Source organism: Acinonyx jubatus, chromosome C1 (assembly GCF_027475565.1).
Source record: "Acinonyx jubatus isolate Ajub_Pintada_27869175 chromosome C1, VMU_Ajub_asm_v1.0, whole genome shotgun sequence".
Taxonomy (NCBI): domain Eukaryota; kingdom Metazoa; phylum Chordata; class Mammalia; order Carnivora; family Felidae; genus Acinonyx; species Acinonyx jubatus.
The window spans coordinates 24,783,703-24,806,332 of NC_069381.1; the positions used below are offsets into that span (position 1 = coordinate 24,783,703).

The following is a 22,630-nucleotide window of genomic DNA, read 5'->3' on the forward strand; positions in this document are numbered from 1 at the left end:
TGACTTCGGCTCAGGTCATGATCTCACAGTTTGTGAGTTTGAGCCCCACGTCGGGCTGTGTGCTGACAGCTTGGGGCCTGGAGCCTGCTTCAGATTCTGTGTCTCCCTTTCTCTCTGCCCCTCCCCTCCTCACACACTCTCTCTCTCACAAATAAATAATTTGTGTGTGGGGGGGGGGGGTGCGCCTGGGTGGCTCAGTCAGTTAAGCATCCAACTTTGGCTCAGGTCATGATTTCACGGTTTGTGAGTTTGAGCCCCACCCACGTTGGGCTCTGTGCTGATGACTCAGAGCCTGGCACCTGCTTCTGATTCTGTCTCTGTCTCTGTCTCTCTGTCTCTCTCTTTGCACCTCCCCTGCTTGCAGTCTGCCCCTCTCTCTCAAAAAACAAATAAACATTAAAAAAAATTTTTTTTTAATATTTTTTAAAAAAAGTAATAAAAAAAAAAAGTACCAGGAGCTGTCCCTTCACTCCTGGGAAATCAGTATTGATACATCAAGTGTGGTCCTCAGACACCTACAGGGGACCCCCATCTCTGTCCAGCATTCACACGCTCAGTGGTGCCTTCAGCCTCTCTCCATCCCTACCTGGAAGGCCCGATCATGAGCATCCTGGGTTCATTCATGCTCCTCCCCCACTGCCTTTGCCCATGCAGCTCCCCACACTGGGGACTGTCTGGAGGCACCACCAGGCCCCAGCCTTCCCCGAGTGGCAAAGCCATCAGCCTTCAGCGCCCGGTTCAGACATCTGTTCCTAACAGCTCTGTGCCTGCTTTCTCATCTGAAAAAATGAGGATAATAATAGTGCTGACCTCTGAGGGAGGATTCTCCTTTATATCCTTGTCTTACCTCTAAAGGACGTGGTGCCTTTGTAGGTTGTATGATTTCGGGTCCCAGGGTCTACTCACTCTACTAAAAACCTGTTCAGACCTTCTCTCCCAGCAAACCTCCCATTACCTCCTCTCGCCCATCATCATCTCGGCGGATGACCTTGCTTCCTACCTCGCTGGGAAAGGGGAGGCTACGGGCAGAGAGTTCCCTCAAGCTCCCACCGCTGCCCATTTATTCTCCCTCCTCTGGGCTCCTGAAGATGAGCTGTCAGAAGAGGAAGCAGCAGACCCCACTCCTGGCTGTCCCTGCAGCACCTCTCTCTGCCCTGCATCCTCGGTTTTGCCACTGGGTCTTTCTCATCACCCACAGATAGGCTGTTACTTCTCCCACCTTCAACAGCCTCTGCCGCCTTCTCGCTCCTTCCCTTAAATAAAACTCCTTGAAAGCACTGTCTCCACTTGCTCCCCTCCCATTCTCTCTTTTTTTAATTTTTAGAGAGGAGTGTGTGTGCAAGCAAGCATGAGTGAAGGCGGGGCGGGGTGTGGAGAGGGAGGGAATTCCAAGCAGGCTCCACGCTCAGCCTGGAGCCCAATGCAGGGCTCGATCCCACGACCCGGGGATCATGACCTGAGCTGAAATCAAGTTGGATGCTCAGCCAAATCAAATCAACTGACTGAGCCACCCAGATGCTTCATGTCCCTTTCTCTCTCTCGGATAGCTTCCTATCTGGCTTATGCCCCTGTGGCTCCACCAAAGCTCTTGTCACTGAAGACCTCCATGTTGCCAGAGAACAGTCAGTTCCGTGTTCTCTCACTTGGCTTAGCGGCCTTTGTTGCCATTAGCCACTCTCTACTTGGCTTCCAGGACTCACCCAGGTTCCCCTCCCACTTCTCTGGCTGTTCCTTCCTGATCCTCTTGGCTGGGTCTCCCTCCTGTCCCTAACTTCTAGGAGTGCCCCAGGGCTCCAAAGTTCAGAGTGACTTCATCTCTCTTCTCTCCACTCTCACTTTCTAGGTGATCTCACCTAGGCTCATCAAATACTGTCCACGCGATGCCGACACTGCCCTGACCCTTGTCCTGTACTGCACATGTCATCCCAACTGCCTTCTCTACACCTGCACTTGGACATCTCATCAGTACTGCAGACCTCACACGCTTACAGCTCTGTCCTTCCAGGCACCTCAGCCCAAATCGCTGTAGTTTCCTTGTCTTCTTTCTCTCCCACCCCAGTTCTCTCCCATTCATTAGCAAATCCTGTTGGCTCTCCCTTCAGAATATATCTTAAATCTGATCACTCCTTTCTACCTCCACTGCCATCACCCTGCTCCAAGCCACCATCACCTCGCAGTATTGTGGTAGCCTCCTACCCAGTTTCCCAGCCTCCACCCTCCATCCCCTTCAGTCCGGTCTCAACCCAGCAGCAAGAGGGAGCCGCTAGGAAGTTAAGCTCACGTCACTGCCTGTCCCCAAACCCTCCAACGGCTCCCATCTCACTCAGCGTGAAATCTGAAGTTCTCACGCTGGCCTGTAGGCCCTCACGGGCTGGCCACTGCTGCCTCCCTGACCTCCTCACCTCTACTCTCTTCTACTCTAGCCACATGAGTCTCCTCGCTGTTCCTTGTACATGTCAGGCTTGCTCCGCCTCAGGGCCTTCGTACTTGCTATCCCCACCGCTAGGAACACTCTTCCCTCAGAAACCTGCATGGATCACTCTCCTTCTTCCTTCAGGCCTTTACTTCTTCTTTTTTTTTTTTTTCAGTATTTATTTATTTTTGAGAGAAAGTCGGGGAAGTGAGAGAGAGAAAGAATGGGCAGAGAGAGAGAGGGAGAGAGACAGAATCCCAAGCAGGCTCCGCACTGTCAGTGCAGAGCTCAATGTGGGACTCAACTCCACAAACTGTGAGATCACGACCTGAGTTGAAATCAAGAGTCAGACCCCCAACTGAGTGAGCCTCCCAGCTGCCCCCAGGCCTTTACTTCTATGCTTCTTTCTCGGTGAGGTCTTCTAACTGGGTCCTCCACCTAAAATCTCTATCCTACCTCAACATCCCCTCGCTCCCTTCCTTATCTTTTATCCTTATCTAATGAACTATGGATTTTACTTATTTACTTTTATTTTCTCTCTCCTTATGATATAAGATCCACAAAAGCAGGGACCTTTTGCCTGTGTTGCTTACGGCTACATCTCCAACACTTAGACTAGCACCTGGTGTGAAGTAGGGGGTTTGGTATGTGCTGAATGTATAGGATGGATGAATGAACTGTCCAACGCCTCAGTCTCTTCATCTGGAGAATGGATACACTAATGGAACCGACCTCATGGTTGTAGGAGGACTCACTGAGCTGAGTGATTACGCAGGTGCCCAGCACGAGCCCTGGAACACAGTAGGTGCTCAGCAAGAAACTCTTCTCATCCCTCTGCCCTGCCCCCAGGCTGTGATTAGAGCAGGCAGCTGGGCTGGGATGTAACCCCCCCTTAGCTCCTGCCCAGGATAACCCTTGCCTCTTTGTTGGCCCTGTTGGTAACTGGCAGGAAGGGCCTTACCTGGGTGGATGTCCTGGAACAGGGACTTCCAGATGGTGTACTGCAGGGGGCCTGTGTACTTGGAGGTCGGGAAGTCTTCGTAAGTCAGATTGGTCTCATGGATTTTCCCTTTAAGCCTGGAAGGAAAGCAGGAGAGCAGGCTGCATTGGGGGGCCGGATTTCTGTCCCAACACACGGGGGGCCCCACAGCCACCTTCAGGGCAGCTGACAGGGAGCAAGGCCGTGTGTATTTAAAGTCTGCCAGCCCTAGGTTCAAGTGCCTGCTTGTGCCACTTCCTACCTCTCCTAGCCTCAGTTTCCTTATCTTTAAAATGGGTGCTATGATAGCACCTGCCTCCTAGGCTTGTGGTGAGGATTACATGGCGTCATGTATGTACAATGCTTATCACCGTGCTTGGCTCACGGTCAACACCAAATACGTGATGTTAACTGTCAGTATTGATCATCAACAGACCGATAATTAAGTGTTATTATTTCTAACGGTGGCGATGGGACAAGAGAGACCTGGAGTTGAATCCTGGCTCTGTCATATACTAGATGAGGGGCCTCGGCCAATTGACGTAGCTTCTCTGTGCCTGTTTCTACACGTGTGAAATGGAGATGACAGCAAGGGAGCTAATAGGATTATAATAATATAAATATTATTTATTATCAATAATATCAATGTTATTATAAAGACTATAATATATACTTGTACTATAACATAAATAACATTGTACTGTAAGTAATATTCTATGATTCTACTTATTACATATAGAACGATAGAAACACATAAAGCCTTAGACCAGGCTCTGGCACACAGCCAATGCCCCGTAACTGTCTGATGAAGATGTGAGTGAATGAATTCTCTGCTAACCACCCCATCTGCCTCCAGGGCCATCTCCCCACACAGGCTGGGGACGGGATGCCCGTCTGGGGAAGGCAGCCCGTGGCGGGCACGTACCGCTCGGACAGGGAGGCCACCCCAGCCAGGAAGGTGTGTCGGTCGGTTTCGGCCAGCCGCTCCTGCAGGATCTGGGCCCCCTCCTGCACCTTGCGCAGCTGCTGGCTGTAACGCTGGACTTTCTGCTCAATGTCGGTTAGCGTGCGGGCCGTGTCGGCCTCCAGCTCCTCCAGCATGGCCTTCTGCCGCTCGCGCAGTAGCCGGTGCAGCCGCTCGAAGGCCTCACCGATGGTAGTCCGCAAGCTTTTGGTGGAAGACTGTGGGGACAGTCATCAGGGGTTATGCCAAGGGGAGCAGATGGGGTGACCCCTGGGAGAGAGGAGGAAACCGAGAGCCTTGGCATGGCGAGAGGAAAGGGCGGGGAAGGGCACACTCCGTGGTGGGAACGGCACCTGTTAAAGTGCAATGGCATGTCAGGCTGGCATGGCCGGGGATGGCACACACTTCCACGTGCCCATCAGGACACTCATAAAGTGTTCTGGGTGAGACACTGAGGCTTGCACTAGAGGGGCTGCAGGCTCGAAAGACATTTGGGGAGAGTCTCTTTAGCCCTGGTGACTGACAGTCTGGCTGTAGGGGTACGGGAAAGAACGGTGTGAGGATGATGCCCAGATTTCTGGCTTGGGGGTGGGAGGGACAGAGAAGCTGGGGGAGAACAGGGGGGCAGGAAAAGACGCTGAGTTCAGTCCAGGATACAGTGAGGTCTTTCTTTAAAAAAAAAAAAAATCACTCAGGGGCGCCTGGTTGGCTTAGTCAGTACAGCATAAGACTCTTGATCTCAGGGTCGTGAGTTCAAGCCCCATGCTGGGCATGGAGTCTTAAAAACAAACAAACAAACAATAAAATTAAAATTTAAAACATCACGCATGGGGTTCAAGCAAAGACGACAAGGAGATCACGGATGGCAGAGAGCTTTATAACCTGCAATGTGCCGGGCAAACCTTGGCGGTCGCTCATCCTTGAGACCCCCTGGCTGAAAAACAAGAGCTGGAGGCGAAAGCCATGATCACAGGAGGCAAGACTGGACTTGCACATTTCTCTGTTCCCGCGGGCATTGGCAGGCCCAGGAGGGGCCTGAGCGGTGCAGGGCGCGGGCTTTGGTAGCGGCCAGCCTGGGTGAGAATCCCAGCTCTGGGTCTCTAGCTGTGGAAACCTCGGTTGCCTAATGTCTCTGAGCCTCTTTTCTTCTCTGTGAAAGGGGTAACGCAACCACGTCGCAGGGTTCTGGTGAAGACTACGCGAGGGCACGTTCACAACATGCACGCCATTGTCTGAAGTGCAGAAGAAGAGCCTGGCTATTAAAGGGGATCCATTCTAACAGGCACACCCTAAAAGTCTTCACTGAGAGATGGCTTCTGAGCTGGGGCCCGGAGGAGGGGCAGGATGTCAACCGGGGGTGCGGGGAGCAGCCGGAGTCAGGACAACGCGGGGTACAGAAGTGTGGCCGGGCAGCAGCAGCGTGTGGGACCTGCCTCTGCAATTTTACTTTGTGGGATTCTGGCTGGGAGTTCACAGAGTCAGAGACCCCGCTGTGTTCAGTGCCCAGGGCTCTGTGGGAGGTTCAACAAAGGCTCAATTAGGGCCAGTTCCCTCCTGTCGCAGCAGCAGGAAGAAGTGCTGGCAGTGGGCCAGCCTCCCCGCGCATGCCCACCCAGAGCGCCAGGCAGACAAAGGGGGCGGGGGAGAAGCTGGGGATGAACAGCCAGGCTGCTTGTGGCCTCCCTGAGCCCCTTCCTGCACCCTGAGGCTTCTGTGCGGGTCACGGCGGGGGTGACGGGGCCTGCCCTTCCTGCGTCATCTGCTGCTGCCCTCCAAGGACCCCCAAATCCCACGGCCACCCCTTCCGGCTCCTTCTCAACCCCTCTATGACAGTGTTTGGTGCACTGGCCCCCCTCTACCGGCGGCAGGTTCTGGTTTGCCTCCCACCTCTATGGCTGCTCTCTCTGGGCCAGCTCCTTCCATTCTCACCTACATGGCCTCCTTCCTGTTTGACCCCATGGCTTTGAGGATGGCTCCCGTGTCCTTAGCCATGGTCTTGAGTGTCTCCTGAGCACCACATTCATCCTTCCACCTGCCTCAACTACACATACTCCTGGGATCCCACAGCCCATCCAACTCTCTCGGTCCGCAAGTCAACTCTGGGTCTTTGGCAACAAATTCACTGCCAGAGTGATCCTTCTGATGTGCAAAGTGGGTCAAATCCAATGTTGTGTTTAGGAACATTTCTTGGCTCCTTGATAACTAGTAAAACACTCGATTCCTTAGCCTGGCATTCAGAGTCCTCAATCTGACCCCAGCTCACTTCTCTAGTGCCACTGCATTGTAATTACACCTGCCTAGAATGGGCCCCACCCCCAACAAACTCTTTATTCAACAGGCAAACTCCTACTCATCCTGCAAGACCCAGCTTGAAAGCTACCTCCTCGGTGACATCCTCCCTAACTTTTTCAGGCAGTTAAATAGTTAAATGTCTCCAGAGCATTTTGTAAATATTCCTAATACACAGTCCCACATTTTATGTGGCTCCAGCTAGTGGATGAACCCCCCGGGGGTAGGAATGACGTCTTTTTCAGCCTTGCGCTTCCTGTGCCCATCCCAGGGTCTGGCACAGGCTGGCAGTCAGAACCTGCTTGAGAGGTGAAGGGGGAAGAGTCTTGCCAAAAGTTGCTCTGCAGAGGTGAGTGCAGACTCTGTCTTCTTTTTAGGGTACGGGCTAGTGTCTCCAGGACGAAAGAAGATGGGTAGGAAAAGGGAGACAGGCAGGGAGAGGTCAGCTCAAAAGAACAACATCGGAGTGACAGCCAGCCACCACACGTGATTCAAGGCTGTCCCTGAAAGGTCCTCCCCCCTCCCAGCCTACCTGTCCTATTGACCACAAAGCCATAGATCTTGCTGAGGACACCCCAGCACACGCCTGGAATATGCCAGAACTAGGTTCTGACAAAACTGGACAGTAAGCTGCCAACTAGCCACTTACTAGCTGTGATGCCTTAGGCTTGTTCCTCAACCTCTCTGTGCCTCAGTTTCCTTGCCAATAAAATGGAGATAACATTCCTCCATCAAAAATTGCCTCCCCCCCAACCCCCCGCACACACTCACTTGTTCTACAACTACTTATTGTGTGTGGGAGGCACTGTGCTAGGTTCTGGGGAGTCCCGCTGTCATAGAGATGACATTCCGTGGGGTTCAGTGAAACAATGAATGGGAAACACAATTACCCGCACAGAGAAAGGTTCCACTCAACCGGTGTGCCCCATTTATTCTAGTTTCTTTCTAGGGCAGAGCCACCCCCACCCCACCCCCAGTCCCTTTGGTGCTGTGGCTGGGAAAGTAGCCCCTACCCCAGCCCACCACATCCCTGGGAATCCACTGGGGCTTGGAGGAATTGGGGCTGCTTCAGAAAAATACCCTGCCAAGAATGCGTCACTTGGTCAGGACCGACCAAAGAAAACACTGGGCCTGGGGAGGGAGATCAGACAGGCCCTCAGGCTGGGCCACTGGAGGGGCAAGCTCTGCAGGAAAGCCGAGTCAGGCACCAGGTGAAATATGACCTCCAAAGCATCCATAGGCATTTCTTGTATAAACACCCCAGTCCAGACAGGAAGCAGGGCTGGGGGAACTGGAGGGGGAGCTGGCCCCACAGGACCCCCCAGAGGTAGACAGATGGACAGGAAAGCAGGGGAGGAAAAGGTCAGTGGAGAAAAACAATGGGGAGTGGAGAGAAGAGATTGCTGGGGGGAAAACCAGACCATAATATTCCGCTCTCATTCACACAGAGGCTTCCATTAGCTTCTTTTCACCTGAGAGGTGCTGAACCACCGGACAGATGGGGAAACTGAGGCTATGGGAGGCAAATAGGCTAGAGTCCTCTAACTGTTCTCATCTGTTGCCTGCTGAGGGTCCTGCCTGCAGGCAGTCCAGAATGTTCTCTGAAGAAATGTTTGTCATGACCTTCCCAAGACCCCACACGGGTTGGTGGCCAAGCCGAGGCACAGATCTGGATCTCCAATGGCCTCTCCGGGCCCCAGGCTGACCCCTCAGAGGCCCAGAAAATTCCTAAGGCTCTGCTCCAGCTGCTGCCGGCAGCTGCACCCCTGCTAGTGAGTGGGGCCAGGCTGAGATCACTGTAGAGGTTAGCAGCTGGGCCTGGGCCCCCAGTTTTTGGTCCCAGAAAGGGCAGAAATCAAAGCAAGCCTTGTCCCGTTGGTGAGACATCTGTGGGGGGAACTCAGAGGGAGCCCAAGGGATCTAGAACTTCAGGGCTGCGAAGACCTTGGCAGAGTCTCCATTGTACAGATGGGAAGACTGGGGGCCCAGAAAAGTATGCAGTTTAGCCAAAGTCACACAGTGAGTTAGTGGCTGGATCAGAATCCAGGGCCTCCTTCTCAGGTCAAGAAGAAGCCTTTCTTTTCAAACCACCGCAGCCAGAGACTAGAGGGTTTGGCCCACTGTCCGAGTTTAAGAGGGGGGATGATACAAAGGCTGGGTCACAAATCATCAGGAGGGCTTCGAGGCACATACTCGGGGTTGGCTCCTCTGGCAATGCGCCAGTGTGGTTTTGTTTTTTAAATATTTATTTACTTGAGAGAGAGAGAGAGAGACAGAGACTGATCACAAGCGGGGGAGGGGTAGAGAGAGACGGAGACACAGAATCCAAAGCCCCATTTGGGGCTCAAGCCCACTCACCATGAGATCACGACCTCAACCCAAGTGGGAGGCTTAACCAACTGAGCCACCCAGGTGCCCCTGGGTGGGCGTGTTTAATAAGGCGAGAGGAAAAAGAGACCAGGTACATTCTCCCAGCCCTGCAGGACTGGGAGTTCTCCTGAGGGGCTGGTCCCACCTCACCTTCCACCCAGGGCAGGAAGGGAGAAAGAGCCCCACCCTTAAAGCCAGGCACCAGCCCAAATCATTGCTCAGTCCTGGGGATGGGTCCTGTCCCGTTTACATTCAGGTGAGCCCCAGCCTCCGTTCCACACCCCCCACCCCAGCCCCTCTCAGAATACGTTTGGCACCCTTACGCCCCGCCCCCTCTTCCTAGACGGCCCCGCCCCACGCCCCGCCCACCCCGCAGGACCCGCCCCTGCGCCCAGGCCTGGCTCACCTTGGTTTCTGCCAACTGTCGCTTGAGCAGCTGCAGCGCCTCCGTGTGCTCCCGCTCGCTGTCCTGAAGGGCCTGAAGCTGCTCCTTCAGCTCCCTCTGGAACAACACGAGGCGGGGATGGGTGACCCAGAGCCGGGGCCGACCGCCGTCGCGCTCCCCAGACCTGGCCCAACATCCTCCTCCCCGCACAGCTCAGGAACCCCCAAGTCTCCCAATATCCAGGCTGCTTTCATCTTCCCATCTCTCATCTGGAGTTTTGCAACAGCCGCCTCCCTAGCCATCCTAGGAGCTTGTGGTCTTCCTGCCTCCAACCCGCCTCCACATACATTCTGCCCCAGCCTGATTTGCCGGCAGACACTCCCCGCTTAGAATCCTCCCGTGGGTACCAAGGCCCGCTGTTACGGCTAACGCGTCCAATGTGGGCTAGGCGCTGTCCTCAGTCCTTTGCTTGCATTGGGTCATTTAATCCTCGGAATGACACAGAGGTAGGCACTATTAGCCCCATTTTCTGACGTTAAAATTGGTACAGAGAGGTCAAGAAACTGGCCTGAAAGCATGCAGCTAAGCAGGTAAGGGTAAAGCCATAATTGGAACTCAAGCAGTCTGGTTCTGGAGACCATCATCTCGAGATGAGGTGACACGTCTTCCATAGTGATGACGCCCGTGACAAATAGCGACAAAAAATCCATGAAACACAACATCTCAAACCTTCAGATAAGGGCAGGATCAGCAGTACTGACTTTTCCTTTGCCTCAGGTTCCAGGATAGCTCAGCACGACACTGCTAGTGATCTGGTTTTTTGTTTAAAATGTTGATATTTTGTTCATCATGGGGCTTTTTGCTTTCATGTTGATTTTTTTAAAAATTGCATTAAGTCTTCTCCATCTCGATCACTGAGTTTGGGGGTGACTGCTTCAATGTCGCGCCTCACGCTAGTCCCACGGCTGTCTCCACCGCCCTTCCCTCACTCCCATCTGGCCAAAGCGGCCTTCTTCCTGCTGCTCCATCATAGGCTGGTCTCAGCCTCCTGACTCTGCCCTTGCTACCTCCTCTGGCCAGTGCACTCTACTCAGATTTTCTGGTGCCTGTCCCTTTGTGTCATTAACATAACAGCTCAGAGGCCACCTCCTCAGAGAGGTCTTGCCTGGCCACCCCACGTACAGCATCATCCCCTACACCCACATCCTGTTATGTGGTCTTCCTAGCACTTTCTGCTGCCCAAGATGCTTTTGTTCACTTATTCGACAGTGTGTTACTGCTCGTCTCCTCCACAGAATGTGACTGTCATGAGGGCAGGAGTCTTGTCCAGCTTGTTGTATCCCCGGTGTTTGGAAGAGTTTTCAGCACACAGTAGGGCCTCAATACATATTTGTCAAATGAATGAATGTGGTTTGAGGTGCGCATCCCCAGTACAGGTCCAGCTGTCTGCATTTATTGGGCATTTAGCCCATTGTATCGTAACTAGTCCTCCTGTCTGTCCCTAGTGCATCCCCATATTAGCCCAAGTCCAACGGGGGGGCCCTTACCATTCCCCGCTCTATTACCCCCTGCGTGCATCAACAGCCCAATACTAAGATGGGGCTCAAGGAAGTTTGCTTTGTGGATGAAAGCCTCTGAGCAGGGCCCAGTTTTCCCAGTCACCTTGCACTGCGAGCGATGCCAGGGAGCTGACTTACCTGTTCACCCTCACCTCCCTCCACTCACTCAGCTCATTGCCCTCAGAAAACATCTAGTCCCACTAATTTTACAGACTAGGTAGCAACATGGGAAGATGATCATGATGCCTCTCTAAAGGAAGAAAGCAGAAAACAAAATTACCTTTGCTTCCTATCCCTTATTCACGTGACAAATATTTGAGCAACTACTATATCCAGGCACTGTTGAGACACGGGGGATACAGCAGAGAACAAGACAGACAGTCCATGCCCACAGGGCTCCTCCAGTGTAGCGGGGGAGAGAGATAATTAGCAAGGGAAATAACAAAACAACCAGGTAATTAAGGATTATGGTCTGTACTCTAGAGAAAATAAAGCAGTGTGGGACGGCGGGGTGGTGGGAGACAGGGGTGAGTTGGGGTAGGGTGGTCAGGGAAGGCTTTTCTCCTCTGAGCTGCCACCTGAGATGACACACAGCCACAGGGTGGGGAAGAGCCAGCCTCGGAAACAGCAGTTGGACAGGAAGCCAGGAGCGGCCTGGGCTGTGATGGCAGAAAGCTCACACAGAACATAATGGCTGGCACTCGGGTAAAGACGGAAGTCGCAAGCTGAAACCAGAGGGGTAGGAGGAGGAAGGAGCCTGGGTCCCTGATGACTGTGGGGTGCACTGCTCAGCGATGAGCTAGGAAGCTGCCCCCCCCCCAAAAAAAAGCCCCTGATTTATAGTGTTGGCCAATTTCTGTGGTGTAAATACTCCCACCAAAGCCAATTTCAAGGGATCAATGTGAGGTCACCAGGCACAGTCAGCTCACAGGCACTAGAGCAAGCTGGCTCCAGCACACCGCTGCCCCGGGGGCCTTTCCTCCAGGCATGTTTTATGGGAGAGAGAAGCACAAGAGAGAAGGAGCATACCATCTAATTGCAGCTGCTTAGTCAGGTGTCTGTTACGAATGGCCAAGAGTCATTCCTAACAGGTCCATGCGCATCTGAGTCATTGGAGCAGACAAATCTCATTCACCTAAGTGCGAAGAATGATCGCTCCTTGGGCCCTTCCTGACAGCCCCGGGTCTGGCCGGCTTGGGATGTGGCTAACACGCAGATAATCGGAGGGATGAGCCGGGTACGCCGATCCCCTGCCTTGGTGTCCTCATGGCTTCACTTAAGACTCGGGTCCACATGAGACTCAGCTCCCCAAGCGGCTTCTCAGAGTCTCAGAAAACTGCTCTGGAGGCAGAGTTGCTCACATTGCGGAGAGCACCCCAGGAACTTGGACAAATCACTCCCTGCTTCCAGGGCTGAGGAACAAGGGGAACAGGCCTGCCCCTTCCTCCTGGACCCCAGGACAACGGAACGCTCCTTTGCCCATTCCAAACCCGTGCGGAGGCCTCCTTGGGCCCACATGGTACTGTGGCAGCAACAGGCAGAGGGATGAGGGACAAGTCCCAACCCATGATGCCTCAGGAGGGTGCACATGAGTTGGGGGAAGACAGGGACACACACGTTACCATGGCAGAGAATGCTGGAATAGGGTTAGGAGAGACCAAACTTGCTGCTCTTCCCATGGGCCCATCTCAGTGAAGGCCGCCCCCACCCCCACTGCCATCCAAGCGAGAAATGAAGGTGTCATCCTTGCCACTGTCCACCAACCGATGCAATCAGTCATCAGGTTTGGCTTGCAATCTGTTCTCTCCTCTCTACACCCACTGCGTCTGGTTTGGTTTTCACCCCTGCTTTTCTGGACTGTGACCCTAGGCTCTTCTCTGCCCCTGCATTCTCCAAGTGCCCCTGGAGTGACTGCTATACGGGACAGATCTGTCCATGCTTCTCCCCCATACCCCACTGCAGGATTTCCATGTTGTCTGGGAAGACGGGCACAGAGCCCGAGCATGGCACTCAAGGCCTTCACCACTGGCTCCAACTTCTTCTCCAGCCTTATCTCTCAGTCTTGGCCTGCACTGTCCAATACAGCAGCCACTTGCCACGTGTAGCTATTAAAGTGAAAGTGATTTGAAATTACATAAACCTGAAACTCAGTTCCTCAGCTGCACGGAGGCATTGGGTTGCCCATTTTCAAGTGCTCAATAGCCACATGTCACCAGTGGCTACTGTCTCAGCACAGATGCGGAGCACCAGGAACCATCTGGCCAAACCCTCCGGATTTCTTTAACAGGAAACTGAGGTCCGAGGAAAAGGACTGACTGACCCACGGCCACACAGCTTGACAGAGGAGAACCAACCAGAAAACTGACTGCCAGCAGAAGTGAGACAGAAAACAGGAAGCTGTTGATAAACTCCTGAGTGGCAGGACTATAGCTCTGGAGAAGGGCAGAGGCGAGGTTTGGGCTCACAGGGCACAGGTCACCTAATTCTCACAACAACCTCATGAGGTTCGGGCCTTCATCATCTCTGTCTCACGGAGGGGGAAATAGAGGCACACAGAGGTCAGACAGCCTGCCTAAGGTCACATGGCCCCACTTCCAAATCTGTAAAGTGCAGCTTAATACCAGTGCCGGCTCCGTGGTCGGGAGGATTTGGTCACTTAATTCATAACCTGACAGGACGCACAGGATGTACAGTCACTCTTCATTGTTGTCACTCTCATCATAATCATCCCAATTACATGTGAAATAGGGAGTCAGAACTGGCAGAGCGGCCAGGAGAGGGTTTATTTCTGATGAAAAGCCCAGGGAAGATGGACGCATGGGCAGGGTTCCTTCAGATCTCCTGGGTGGGGCCTGAGCATCCCAGGTGGAGAGACTAGTCGAGTAGGGGCACCCCTGGTGGTGTGCAGGAAGTCGGGGGGGGGGCAGTTGGGGATGATGGGAGCTAGGTGTGGACAGGTGGGTGGAGTCACGAGCTGGAAAGGCCAGCGGGGCTCGCTGGGGCCCGAGTAGGAGGTGGAGGAGCCCTTGAGGGTCAGCTTGGGGGAGGTGGACTCTGAAGGCCCCATCAGAGCAGGGGGGAGTCAGGAGGGACAAATGTGAGAGGGCAGAGCCACATCTCTGTACCCCTTCCACTGGACAGGGAGCAGAGTCAGGGCTGGTGGACAATTATGCAAATGTCAGCTGAGAGGCTCTGGGCTCCCATAGGTTTGGAGAGGCCAGGACTGGGGCAGCAACTGTGGGGAGGATAGAGAGCCAGGGCTCATATGCTCCCAAGGCCAGACCTCCCCTCCCGTGGGGTCACCCCAGCCTAGAAAACAAAGCTGCTGCCAGAAGCCATCTCCTGTCGGCTTCAGGGACCTTTCTCACCCCTGTCACCCAGCCGAGCTGCCCAGTGGAGACAACATGAGCTCTGGCATCAGAAAAACCTGAAGTTTGAATCCCGGCTGTGTGACCTTAGGCAGATCACCTCTTCCGCTCTCAGGGCCCACTTCTCAGAGCCTAATATGTCAAATGGGGATCAGAGCCACTGGGCCAGGGTGGTGTCAGCACAAGCAGGTGCCCAGGTCCCTCCCCTCCTCTGAGCTCTGGTATTGCTGCCTCTCCTGCTGTGACCCAAGGACGCCAGAAATCTTAACATGGCAAACTGAACTTGCCTCTCCTTTTTCCTCTCCCCCATCCCTCCCCTATGCCTAGAACCCCTGGTGCTCTTGTTCTCCTGACAGCTCTGAACTCTTGTATGTCCTCTCTCTTTGAGCTCCGGCCCTCCCGGTCCAACCAACCAACCCAACGGACCGCAGTCTCTCTCAAGGCCTTCTGGCCTGCTCCTCCTGCCCCCAGGCTCTCCTAGTCCTCCAACTGCACACTGCCCATAATGCAGACCTGACCAGGCCCCAGCGGCCAGCTCAAACCTGTTCCTGGCTCCCTAGCATCTCGAGAACAAGTCCAAGCTCCTTGGAGTGGGGGATGGTGGCCCGCTCCTTTCTGAGCCAGGCAAACCTCACTTTCCCATTCTGGCCTCGCCCCATACACCCTTCCCTCCAACCACAGCTAACCACCTGCTCGCCTCCGTGCCTGTCCCTGGTCTGAGACCCTGAGTCCGAGTTCCAGTTGCAGCCACACTTATTGGTTATGTGGCAGTAGACCCAGTTTCTGAGCCTTGGTTTCCTCACTTGTATAACAGGGCACTCACAGGGTTGCTCTGATTAAGTGACCGTGCCAGCCAAAGCACTGAACCTGCCCCTGGCACTCTGCACCCAGGCGATGGTGGCCGTGGGTGTGTTTATTCCTTCTGTCTGTAATGTCTTCTCTGATCTCAGGACTCCGCTCAACTGTCAGCTTCACAGAGGCCTGGACAACTCTCCGTGACAGCCAGAGGAGCCTGGGACGTGACCTCGAAGCTTATAGGCCTGTCTCCCAGAACCACAGAGGGGACAGCTCTCTCCTGGGCCCGGCATGGGGCCTGGCCCTCAGTTGCCCCCAGCAGGAGGGATGACGGGAGGAATTATTGAATGCATCCCTGAATTCAAGATGGAACCCCTCTCCAAACCCTCCACACCCATCCCAAGTGTCCAAGCGGAGCTCAAAGTCCAGAGGGTAAATGATGCCGTATAAATACTGGACTGAGTCTGGGGAGCAGTCAGTGTCCCCTTCTGTAAGGCAGGGAGAGGATGGAGCTGGGTGGTTTCTGAGGCCCTTCCCCACTCGGGTGCTCCCTGAGGCAGTTAGGATGTCGGTGAGGAGGGTGAGCTCTGAGCCAGACAGACCGGAGCCTGAGTCCCGGCTCGTGGCTCCCACTTGCGTCCGTCTCGCGTCCTCCCACACCCACTCCATCTTGGGCAAGACACTGCCCCTCTCAGCTTCCATGTCTTCATCTGTGAAACGGTGCTTGGCCCCAGTCCCACACAAGGAGTAGGGAAAGGAAAAAGGAGTTGATGTCCATAATAGCACCTGGCACACAACAAGTGCCTGACGAACTTTGGCTAGTGGTTTTTTAGAGTTGTTCTTATTTCCATTGTTGTCACTCCCTACCAGATCCTTTGCTTTCTGTAAAATAAATGTCCTGCCCTTCCCCCTCCCCCCCCCCAATTCAAGTTTCTACACTGTGGCCTGTGCCTAGCCAAGGTGTCCTGGATGAACAAGGCATTCCTGGAGGCCCACAGACACTTGTGAGGAGGGAAGCAGAGATGCCAACAGCAAGCCTTGGGTTTGACTCGCTGCCAGCCTCGCCCCCGTGGAGGCTGCTGTCTGTACATAAATCCTGTCCTCTCCTGGGAAAAGTAATGGCAGAGGCTGCTTCCCCAGGACACAAACACCCTGTCCGTGGCACAAAATAAAGTGACTTCGCATCTGTTACCTGCTTGGGTAGACAGCAACTCTCTCTCCCTCTTTGCACGTCAAGTGGACGGTCTGGGTCTTACTCTCCCACATTGGGAAAGGATGAGAGAAGGCAGTACCTTCCGTTCAGCTGGAAGAAGCTGGAGCCAGGATTTGAACCCAGTCCCCTGACCCTGCTCTTTGTCCCCCTGTGGCTGCATCTCTGGGTCACCACGCCCAGCTTATCAGGGCTCCCATCCAAGGCTGATCCAGCACCGTCTCCTTTGGCATGACAGAGGCCTTGGGAAAGGCTCCAGTGGTCACATGAGGCCTGGAGGGGGTGGCTGGGACTGAATGCGATCCCTTCTCTGGAGGCATGGGAGCTGAGGTCTCAGGCCAGAGAGCCAGATGCACATCTGACCAAGATGACATCCAGCCACCTGCCCTCGGTGCATCAGCTGGCACAGTGTCCTTAGCCTGACCCTGTGTTGACTACTTGAAATACAAAGACAGGCAGTGGTGGGGGGGGTGCGGGGGGGGGGGACAACTACCTGGCCCTCAGAGGCAGCTTGGAAGCCATGAGTGGCCCAGTCAGACTGGCTTCTAATCCTGCCTCTGTCATTTCCCAGCTGGGTGACTGAACGAGGCCCTGAATTCCTCTGAACCTGTTTCTTTATCTGTAAAAGCAGCAAATTACAGCACCCACTTGACGGGGTGTTTTGAAGATTAAATGAGGTAATATAACAAAAGTGCTTAGTATAGTCCCAGGCAGTGGGCTAGGGCCCAATGAGTATTGGCTGAGAAGCCCCAGACCCTTCTGAGATGGGGATCCCTCCCTCCCTTTTGCTCTGCGGTCCAGTGCTTAGCAGTGAAAAGAAAAAAAGGGGGAACGCATGTACACATGTATACACACACTCACGTGCTATTCACACAATAAAAATTCTGAAGAATTACAAAGCAGTCCTAATCATGCTTTTCCATAGGGTGAGACTATGGGGGGACTTTAACTTTTACATTATATAACTCTGTTTATTGTGTTAATTTTACAATCAGATACAATAAAGATATCTAAAAATGGTTGTGTACTACTCTGTGCCAGGCACAGTATCAGGCACTTTTGATCCCTCACCCTTAGAACACCCTTCCCAGGAAGGCCATATTATCCCCATGTTATAGATGAGCAGGTGGAGGCTTAGAGAAGTGAAGTGACCTGACCAAGGACACAGAGCTCATCAACGATGATGCCAGGATCTGACCCCAGTATTGGAATCAAGTTCAAAGCAATTCTGCTTGGCAGGTCAGGGAAAGCTTCACAGAGGACGTGATCTCTGAGCTGAGCCTCGAAAGCCGATTAGGGCTTCTCTAGGTCAGGGTTCTCAACCAGGGATGATTTTGACCCCAGGGGACATTTGATAAAGTCTGGAGACATTTTTGGTTGTCACAGCATGGTAGGGTGTGGGAGGATGGGGGGGGGGGGAGTGCTAATGGCATCCAGTGGTTAGAGGCCAGGGATACTCCTACACATCCTGCAGTGCACAAGATTGCCTTGCACACAAAGACTTATCTGGCCCCAAATGTCAATAGTGCAGAGTATGACCTAACGTGCTAGAGCTGTCATTTATTGAGTGCTTACTATGTGCTGAATGCAGTACTAAGTTCTTGCAAATGTCATCTTATTTAATCCATCCCCACTGCTGTCAATGAGGGATGGTAAATAACTTTTCTGAGTTTCCACTGCCAGAAAATGGTAGCACCAGGATTGAAGCTGCCCAAGTACAAAGCCAGAGTTCTTGACCTTTCGGCTCTGCTACCTCCAGGATTTATAATAAATGTAAAAGCTCCAGGCCAACCGCTAGGTGGGATGTGAGGAGAGTCCAGCTGAGCCCAGGCACAGCCTCCTCTGGCCTCTGGCCTTGGGCAAAGTCCCCTCCCTCCTCCTCGGCCAGCCGTTTCTCCATCTGTCAAGTGAGGGCTGCACCAAAAGATCTCCAAGGCCCTGGCAGCTCTGAGTCAGTTAGTTTCCAGGAGAGGGGCCCAAGCCCTGGTTCTAGGAACCGTGGGACAGAACCACCAGCAGATGGGAGAGGAGAGGGTGTGCTGGGTAGGCTCAGCTTCATTCCCAGCAGACAAATAACGAATGAGCCCCACTTCCCCACAAGGAGAGAGAGGCAGGTGGGGTGGGGAGTGGCCCAAACCTCCCCCAGGAGCTTACCTCTCCAGTGGGCAGGGATGTTTCTCTGCCACCTTCTTGCCAAGCCCAAAGGAGGCACCAAAGCAAGGCCTCCTTCTCTCGCAAGGAAGGCAGGTCTGGACATTTGCCCAGCTGGGTACATGAGTTCTCTCAGGTAGAAGGAGAAGGGATGGGAATGCATGCTGACCCAGCCCCTGCCCTGTGCCAAGCATTGCAAACAGCAGGCCCACCTCAGGTCAGCCTCCTAAAATCCTGGTAGGAAAGAATCACTGTGACCCCATTGTACCGGCCAGAGCATCAAGGCTTACATGAAGGGACTTGTCGAGTCACACACTGGCAGTGCTGAAGGAAGGTTTGGAACCCAAGACTATCTGACCGCAGGACAGTACATACTAGAAGGTAGGTGAGTGGCCCTCCTGTTCTTTTCACCCAGGAGTAAAAGTGTTTCACTAACATTTGCAGAAAAGATATATTTAATTTCTCCTGCATTCCCCAGGACATGGAATGGACTGCAAAAACCCAAAACACAATAGTTCTGACTTCTTGGTTTGCAAACAGAGGAACCCAGGCTCAGAAGGCAGAGGGCTCTCCAGTGAGAAAGTCAGAGAGAGGAGAGGCTGAGTGATGGAGGAGGAATCTGGCCTGGGGCAGGCTGAGCTTTCTAGTCTGGCTCTCATTGCCTGATAGTGTAGCTTTGGGGAAGTTACATTAACCTCTCCGGACCTCAGTCTCCATATCTATTATAAGGATGAGGTTGGACAGATAGTTTCAAACAGACTCCCTTCAAACCCCACAACCTGCACCAAGCTATGTCAAAGGTTCTCTCCTCCGTTTATGGGACCTCGCAGATGGAGAGGTGGGGCTACAAGGGCCTGGCACAAAAGACTCTGGAGGTGGAGGGCCCATGCCAGCCTGTGCAAGCTCCCAGAGCCCCCAACTCTTGCTCTCCATCCTCACAGAGCCAGACTGGGAGGGAGTCAGTAATGGTTTGGGGATGAAAGGAACAGGGCGGGGAGGGTGGTAAACATGGGACCATTTCTCCTAGGCCAAGGGTCATCCATGGGTATCTACTAAGTGCAGGTTGACTTACAGAGACTTATGTACAAGCATAGGGGGAGGGGGCTTCCTACAACATAGGGGAAAGTAGTTATTTAATTCCTGCTTAAGCATCTCAAGGGTCAGGGAGCTCAGTCTCCGCCAAGTTAGCCCACTGCATATTCAAAAAATGTTTGAGTGAAAAATCTTCTGCTTCTAAAGGCTCCACAGTCTGGGCCAGCTCAGGCCAGAATTAGTCATTTATTATTCAAACTTTACTGATATGTATTGATGTGCCAGGCTTTGGGGCCATAGATACGATGAATAAGAGACTTCCCCTGCTCTTTGGGAACTGTGTGCTAGACTGGTCAAGGCCAAAGAAACGGGACTGCAGGATTGAAACAGTTTAGGTTGAGAAGATTCTAGGCTTCCAGGCTGAAATAAGCTTGGGTGCCATTTTATTAAACACAGTAAAATGGGTATGTTTGCTACAAGATTTCTCCAAAACCTTTAATATGCAAAGTGTACATGAAGAATCCTCCAAGGGAGGTAGAGATAATATACTATATTTTCCCAGTATAGCGGATCTTGGAACACTACTTTTTAAAACATCATACTTATTAACAGAAGATATTTACAGAAATGTAGCTCTAATGCAATTTTTTCCCCCTCTTTTGGCTGGGGGAGCTTGGGAAGGCTTACACAGAAAGGACATTTGAGCAGGGCTTTGAGAGTTGAATAGGAGTTGGTCTGTTTCGATGGGAAGGTTTGAGAGAGATCAGTTATAGTCTTAGGCTGACTGAACTCAGGTTACCCCTGCATATACTGTTTCATTTAGTCTTCAAAGGTCTTGATGAGGCCAAGGAGGTCATCAAAAGCTCTTGGAGACTCCTAGAGGTCCATCCCCCTCCCTTTTCTTGAATCACCTCACCTTAGGGTCTTATTTTCCAAATCTTGAGTCTTAAGTCCTGTTCCCACTGTCAACCTGGCCCCTGGTTTAAACCCAAAATAGTTCTTACAGTATCTGGACTTGATCCCATCTTTAACCCCTCAGACACCTTGGCCTAGCCAAACTCATCCTCTTGGAACCCAAACTCATCCTCTCGGTATCCAAACTCATCCTCTCAGAAGTGTGGGGATGACCATAACTTAGGCTCTCTCTCAGATTTAACTCTGACTTGCCCAGCACAATTTAGTCCTGGTACTGTCCCCTAAGGTCTTGGTGCACACCTGATTGAGTCTTGCCCCATTGTGCCCCAAGTCGGTCCCTCAGCTACTCCAAATAGTCCTGACCCATTCCCGGATGGCAGTCCCGCCCCCTGTCTAGCCCATTCCCATCTGTTTGTCCCGAAGCATTCATTTGTGGTCCCTGCTTCCAGGTCCAGGCCGCATGGGCCCTGACAGTGGCCCTGCTCTTGCCCAGCTCTGATCCTTCCCCGTCCCCAACCTTGCCCTGAGCCCGTACCTGGGCCAGCTCTGATCTCATTTGTCCCAGCCGTAACACCCTGTGGGTGACCTCTCCCCAACCACGGACCCACCCCCACTTAAGAGTCTGTCTCAGATCCCTCCGGGTGCAGAGGGCCCTAGGCCCGCCTCCAACAGTCCGCCCTCTCGCCGCGGCCCCGCCCCGTTCCCGTCCCGTCCTAATTCTGATAGGGCCTTGACCCTGCCGGCGGCCCCGCCCCGTGACAATTCCGACTTGGCCCAGCCCTAACCCCGCCCCCGGCCCGGCCCTGGCCCCGCCCCGCCCCCGCCCCCGCCCCGCCCCGCCCCCGGCCGGCCGGGCTGCTCACCTGCAACTCCTCGAAGGCATCATCGATGCCGGTGACCTGGTGCTGCTCGTGCAGCGCGGGCTCGTCGCAGAAGAAGCAGAGCAGCGCGCGGTCCGTGAGGCAGAAGAGCTTGACCTTGTCGTGCGCCTGGCAGGGTCGCGCGGCGCGGCGCGCGTTGAGGATGGCGTCCAGCGGGAAGGCGCTGTAGCGCTCCACGATGTTGGCCAGCTTGAGGCTGGGCGCGAGCGCGGGCTCGGCGAACGTGCGCCGGCACTCGGGGCAGTCGCGGGCGCCCTGCGCCTCCTGCCTCACCCAGTGCTCGGTGATGCAGCGGCGGCAGAAGTAGTGCTCGCAGCCCAGGCTCACCGGGTCCTGGTAGATGCTCAGACAGATGGAGCAGAGCAGCTCGTCCTTGAGGCTGCACGCCATGGCGCTGGGGGCGGCGGAGAGGGGCCCTGAGATGCAGGGGGGCTGCTGAGAGAGCGCGGCGCTGTCAGGGGCAGCACCGAGAGATGGGTGGGGGGAGCAGGTGGCGAGAGGCAGGAGTAACAGCCACAAGAGAAGGAAGGGGGCCTGTCCGGGAGGAAGGGGGGCACGCGAAGAAGAGGTGCAGGGTAGACACTAGCCGGCGTGCGAGTCCAGAAAGGTGGTCTCGAGGTAGTGGGTGACTCGGAGCGATGGGTGCTGGAGGGTGGGGGTCGTAGGTGTATGAGGGAAGGGGCTCTGGCAAGGAGGTTCTAGAGGAAAGGACAGTCTGAAAGGGTGGGCGCTGGGAGAAGAGGATCCAGGAGGGGGCGGAGGCCTTAGGGGGGCTGAAATCCCGGGATGGGTGCAGTGGGGGGAGGGGGAGAAGCTGGGATGGGGAATTCTGGGGAAGGGGGAAGCCAGCTGCGCCGCGGCTGTGCGTGGCAGAGGAGAAGAGGGGTGTGAGCACGCTCAGCTGCCCGATCCCGGCCCCAAGACCCTGCCCGGCGTTGCCCCTTACCCTGCCGGCTCAGCGGCCACTGCTCCAGTCCGAGCGCAGCCTCTCAACCCGGAACCAGCCGTGCGCGAGCTGCCGGCGGCAGTGACTCCCTCCCCGCCCCCGCGGGCCGGGCCCGGGCGACTCCGCCCCTGCGGCGGGCGGGGGAGAGGAGAGGCGGGGCCAGGCCTCCAGCCTGCGGACCCCCTCCCCGCCCCCACTGTTCCCCTACTCCCCCGGGGACCGAAACCCAGCTGTTCCTTCAGGATCCGCTCACGGAACAAGAGGCACGTCTCGCTTAGGGTCCCTGCGGCGGGTGAGGACAGCTAATTTAAGAGGATAACGAGTAAACAAGGAGCATCTTTCTGGATCATCGACTTGAAGATTTGGGAAAAAT

At 54.2% G+C, this 22,630-nt stretch overlaps 1 protein-coding gene across 3 annotated transcripts in view; it reads right to left on the minus strand.

The window, feature by feature from the left end:
• Window positions 1-22,346, minus strand: part of TRIM62 (tripartite motif containing 62) — a 31,057-nt gene extending 8,711 nt beyond the window's left edge. The window contains exons 1-5 of one of the 3 annotated variants that reach the window (XM_027059756.2): window positions 22,258-22,346; window positions 21,294-21,727; window positions 9,422-9,517; window positions 4,318-4,574; window positions 3,375-3,490 (exon numbers count right to left, since the gene is read on the minus strand). In XM_027059756.2, the coding sequence (XP_026915557.1) occupies window positions 3,375-3,490; window positions 4,318-4,574; window positions 9,422-9,517; window positions 21,294-21,701 (877 nt within the window). In that variant the 5' untranslated portion in view covers window positions 21,702-21,727; window positions 22,258-22,346. Of the gene's footprint in view, window positions 1-3,374; window positions 3,491-4,317; window positions 4,575-9,421; window positions 9,518-16,511; window positions 16,789-21,293; window positions 21,728-22,257 lie in introns of those variants that run through there. The other 2 variants (XM_053210956.1, XM_027059757.2) reach the window with 2 other exon arrangements.
• Window positions 22,347-22,630: the final 284 nt, after the last annotated feature.